General features: G+C 43.9%; 1 protein-coding gene across 1 annotated transcript in view; it reads right to left on the bottom strand.

Annotated features, from left to right (window-relative positions):
• The window catches only part of SEC61B (Sec61 beta subunit), a gene marked incomplete at its 5' end in the record, with an annotated part of 8,231 nt that extends 4,025 nt beyond the window's left edge, over positions 1-4,206 (bottom strand). The window contains one exon of the mRNA XM_010295118.1: positions 4,105-4,206. Within this exon, the coding sequence (XP_010293420.1) occupies positions 4,105-4,206 (102 nt within the window). The remainder of the gene's footprint in view (positions 1-4,104) is intronic.
• Positions 4,207-4,542: the final 336 nt, after the last annotated feature.

The raw sequence follows: 4,542 nt of genomic DNA, 5'->3' as shown, positions 1-4,542 counted from the left end.
TCTTTTTTTTCCTGAGTTCCAGCCAAAGCTGTCTGTTCCACCAGGCTGGTCGTCTTCCTCACCAGCTCATCTTTTGGCACATGGGGACAGCCTGTTCCTGCATCTTTAAGATTTCCTTCTTGAATAATGTCCAGCCTTCCTGGACTCCTTTGCCCTTCAGGACTGTCTCCAAAGGGACTCTGTCAACCTGGCCTCTAAACAGGCCAAAGTCTGCCCTCAGGAAGTCCAAGGCAGGAGTTCTGCTGCCCCCCCTCCTTAATTCTCCAAGAATCAAAAACTCTATCATTTTACAATCACTGTGCCCAAGACAGCTTCCAACCATCACATCACCCACAAGTCCTTCTCTGTTCACAAACAACAGGTCCAGCGAGGCACCTTCCCTAGCTGTCTCCCTCAGCAGCTGTGTCAGGAAGTTATCTGCCACACACCCCAGAAACCTCCTGGACTGTTTCCTCTCTGCTGTGCTATATTTCCAGCAGGCATCTGAGAACTTCAAGTCCCCCACGAGAACAAGGGCTAGTAGTTGTGAGACTTCTCCCAGCTGCTTATAGAATATTTCATCTGTCTTTCCTTCCTGGTTGAGTGGTCCGTAAACAGATTCCCACCATGGTATCTGCCTTGTTGGCCTTCCCCCCAATTCTTACCCATAAACACTCAACCCCATTGTCACCATCACTAAGCTCTAGACAATCAAAACACTCCCTACTGTACAGAGCTACCCACTGCCTGCCCTTCCTTGCCTATCCATTCTGAAGAGCTTATAGCCATCCACTGCAGCCCTCCAGTTGTACGAGTCATCCCACCATATTTCTGTGACTGCAACTCTGTCATAGTTTTCCAGCTGCACAACAGCTTCCAGCTCCTCCTGTTTGTTGCCCACGCTGTGTGCATTGGTGTAGGTGCACTTCAGTTGGGCTATTGATTCTGCCACGTTTTTGTGGGGAGTAGCCCTAATTGCTACATAACCATTCTCAGGCATTTCTGTGGTTTCTAACAGATCAATAACCCTTGCATCTTTGCTGCCACATGGATCTCCATCTCCTACCTCCACTGAGACGGCAGACCAAAGGACCTTGCTAGCACACCATCCTTCAAATGTTGGTGTGCCATCCCTGGGCTTATATCTAGGAAGCCTGGTTTTACCCCTTCCCCCTTCAAATATAGTTTAAAGCTCTTTCAACAAGCCCTGCTAAATCCTGCGCAAAGATCCTTTAGCCCTTTGAGACAGGTGTACGCCATCTGTTGCCAGCAGGCCTGGTGTCATGCAAACCAACCCATGATCAAAAGACCAAAAATTCTGCTGGTGACAGCAGGCTTGGAGCCAGGTATTGATCTGCTGGCTCTTCCTGTTTCTTCCCTCATCATTCCCTGCAGCTGGAAGGATAGAGGAGAACACTACTTGTGTTCCTGATCCCTTAACCAGTTGTCCCAAGGCCCTGAAGTCTCTCTTGATTGCCCTTGGACTTCTTGCTGCAATTTCATTGCTGCCTACCTGAAAAATCAATAATGAACGATGATCTGAGGGCCATACCAGGCTAGGAAGCATCCTCTTCATGCTTTTAACCTGGGCCCCAGGGAGGCAGCAGATTGCCCTAAGAAGTGGGTCCAGTCTGCATATTGGGCCTTCTGTTCCCTTCAGAAGGGAGTCTCCTGTGACAATGACCCGTCTTTTTTTCTTTATGGAAGCAGTGTTAATGCAGGGCGTAGGCCAACTTAGCCTCAGCGACACCTCCAAGCCAGATGAACCACATCTTTTATACCACAAGCGCAATTTGATTCTCTATCATGGCTCCACAGGAAACACCGCCTGTAGCTTTTTAAACAAGGAAGCTCAAGACAAGATACAGGAACCACAGGTATCAAGTGCCACAGAAAGAGCAACAAGTTTGGGTTCAGTCTTCTTTCCCAAGTATGCGATGCTTGATCTGAATTTTAAAGAGAAAAATATCATATCCCACTCTCAACCAGATCCCTCACAGCTCCCTTTTGCTAATATTGTTTTTAAAGACATATATATTATGTAGCATCCTGTACTACAGACAAACGTACATTCCTGAGGCGAAACAAAGTTGCTTATTCAACATATTTGTTATTTCCGATGTTGAGTACAGATATTAAATACCTGAAGCATCAGAGGTATAAATTATGCACAATATAAAATGTAAAACTTTTGATCTAAAGCAGAATTCTCCTCATCATAGCTAGCATGAAATAGCCTGTTCTTGGGTGTTTTTATGTATGTTTTCATAGTAATTTGAAGAGCTCATATTTCAAACAATATGAGGAAACACACAAAAAAACCACCACAAGGCTAAGCTTTCACACTGCTTTATGCAGTAGTTGATGACAACCATTTTTTAAAACAACTCTGGCTGAAGCACTTTACTGAGGCAACCACAAGACCTCCATAACCCATTTTCATTTTTAAGCCTACTGAATAAGACAGCGATCATAACAATTGATTGCTACGGAAAAAACATACGTAGAAAAATACATGGAAAGCTGTAAGCAAGAAAGTTGTGCCCAAGCCATTGTTCAGAAAATGTTACTTCTAGTGTGCAGGTGATTCGTAAAACCAACTCACTTTTACAGATTTGTTTCTTCCATTAAAAGCCTGACCATACAGCTACCCATGGGTAGCTTGCAAAAAACCCCACTCCCAGTGTTCCAACATCTTAAAATTGGGAACCAGTGTTGCAACATAAATAGAAGGGAAAAAAAAAATCTATTTACTGCCCTCCTTGTATTGAAGATAGAACAATTGAGCAGCCATTCAACATCAAAAGTGAAACAAAGAATTCACAAGGAAACTTACTGAAAATGGTAAAGGTGCTTTGACAGTTTGTATCACAAGTCTATTGAAAAAAAAAATCTACCTAATGATAGAACACTTCTGTTTTTTCTCAGTTTGGTTTTATTCATTTTTTTTAATTGAGCTTTAATAGACCAAATGACACAGAAAACAGTTGTCTTGCCTATCTGCATAGATTTGCTCTAAAACACTATTGCTGCTTGTTGTCTTTTTCTTTTCTTTGCCTTGCCTCCTCTCTGGATTCAGAATGGAGAAAGCAAGACCTGCAGTAGCAGAACACCACTACTGTGATGGTTTGCTGTATAGTTTTTGTTTTTTGAAGTGAAGCACATATGAAAATGAAAACACATAAGACAACCTCAGAGGAAGGATCACTCATGGAACAATCACTAACTAGACTATCACTAGCCCTTCCTCAAACATTCTGTTCGTGCAGCTAGCAGCAGCCCTCTTAAAGGACTCAAAACCAAAACACTAATGGATTCTAGGGAAAAAAAATACAAAACAATAAGGACATCCCTGAGTGTCTTGAGTCTCTTCAACTCAATACGAACAAGAGGCCATGAAGTATAACTCTACATGAAGCACAAACTCCCACTCAGGGTATGACTTCGCATACACCCATCAGCTGAAATACACCTTCCACTTTTGTTACCCAAGTATCAGGCTGCAAAGCTTGTTTGGGAAACTGATCTGAATGACTCTAGCCAAAAAGTAGAAACTTAGACTCTCTTTACAGTTTAAGGGACACTACCACCTTGGAATATTTACCTTGTAAAAACAGAGCTATACAAGGTATCTGAATACTACTTGCTTTGCAAGCGTAGCTAAAATAATATATTTTCAGCTTTTTAATAAAAGCACCTGAGATTCTGCAAGCATGTGGTACATCAGTCATACTATGTTTTCAAGCGGATATCTATTCATAAATAAAAACAAACGTTTAATTAAAAGAGAACAAAAATATGCATGTGGATGCCTAAATTCACCGTGACAAGTAATCTTTCTCAACTTCAGAGGGAATGCTCGCAGTCTTCAAAGACCACTGAAGGTAAGACTAGACAACTACAAAATGTAACCTTTTTAAAACGACGATAACTTTAAAAACTATCTCTCCAGGTTTACAGATTAAATAAAATATTTCATCCCAAATCTATCTAAGCAGCCATCAATTCATCACGTTTTCCCATGCAGACCAGAACACTGCTCTCTCCATTAAAAGACTGAAAGATCACCAAAGCAACTGAAATATATAGCCCTCATGCCTGCCACCACCCATATACCCAACTTACACTTTGAGCCCTGGAGAGTCCTCAGTGTAGAATCGCCACATCCCACCAGTACCTGTGGAAGTGGCACGGCCTGCACTTCTTGTCCCACAGCTGGCATTCTTCCTTTAGGGGACAACAGAATGAAACAAAGAGCAAAACACGTTGGCAATCTGCCAGCTTGTAGCACTAAGCACCCCAAGAGACTCTGCAGAAGTAAAACACATCAGCCTGTAGAGCCAGGCAAGCAGAGGGCACGACGGTTGGCCTAGCACCGCCTGCGGCTACAGGCAGGTGCACCGAGGGCCGACGACTTAGACCCACGGGAGCCCTGCCCACACACCCCACGGCAGCGCACAGCTCGGCCCGTTTGCACCGTCCCTCTGCCCGCGCAGGGGCTGCCCAGCCACCGAGTACAAAGGTCGGGGATGGGGCAGGGTTGTCCCCACCTCGAAGACGCCG

The sequence above is a fragment of the Phaethon lepturus genome, unplaced genomic scaffold (genome assembly GCF_000687285.1).
Source record: "Phaethon lepturus isolate BGI_N335 unplaced genomic scaffold, ASM68728v1 scaffold109, whole genome shotgun sequence".
NCBI lineage: Eukaryota > Metazoa > Chordata > Aves > Phaethontiformes > Phaethontidae > Phaethon > Phaethon lepturus.
The sequence above is the reverse complement of the archived record's forward strand: the minus strand, read 5'-3'. Positions and strand labels throughout refer to the sequence as shown.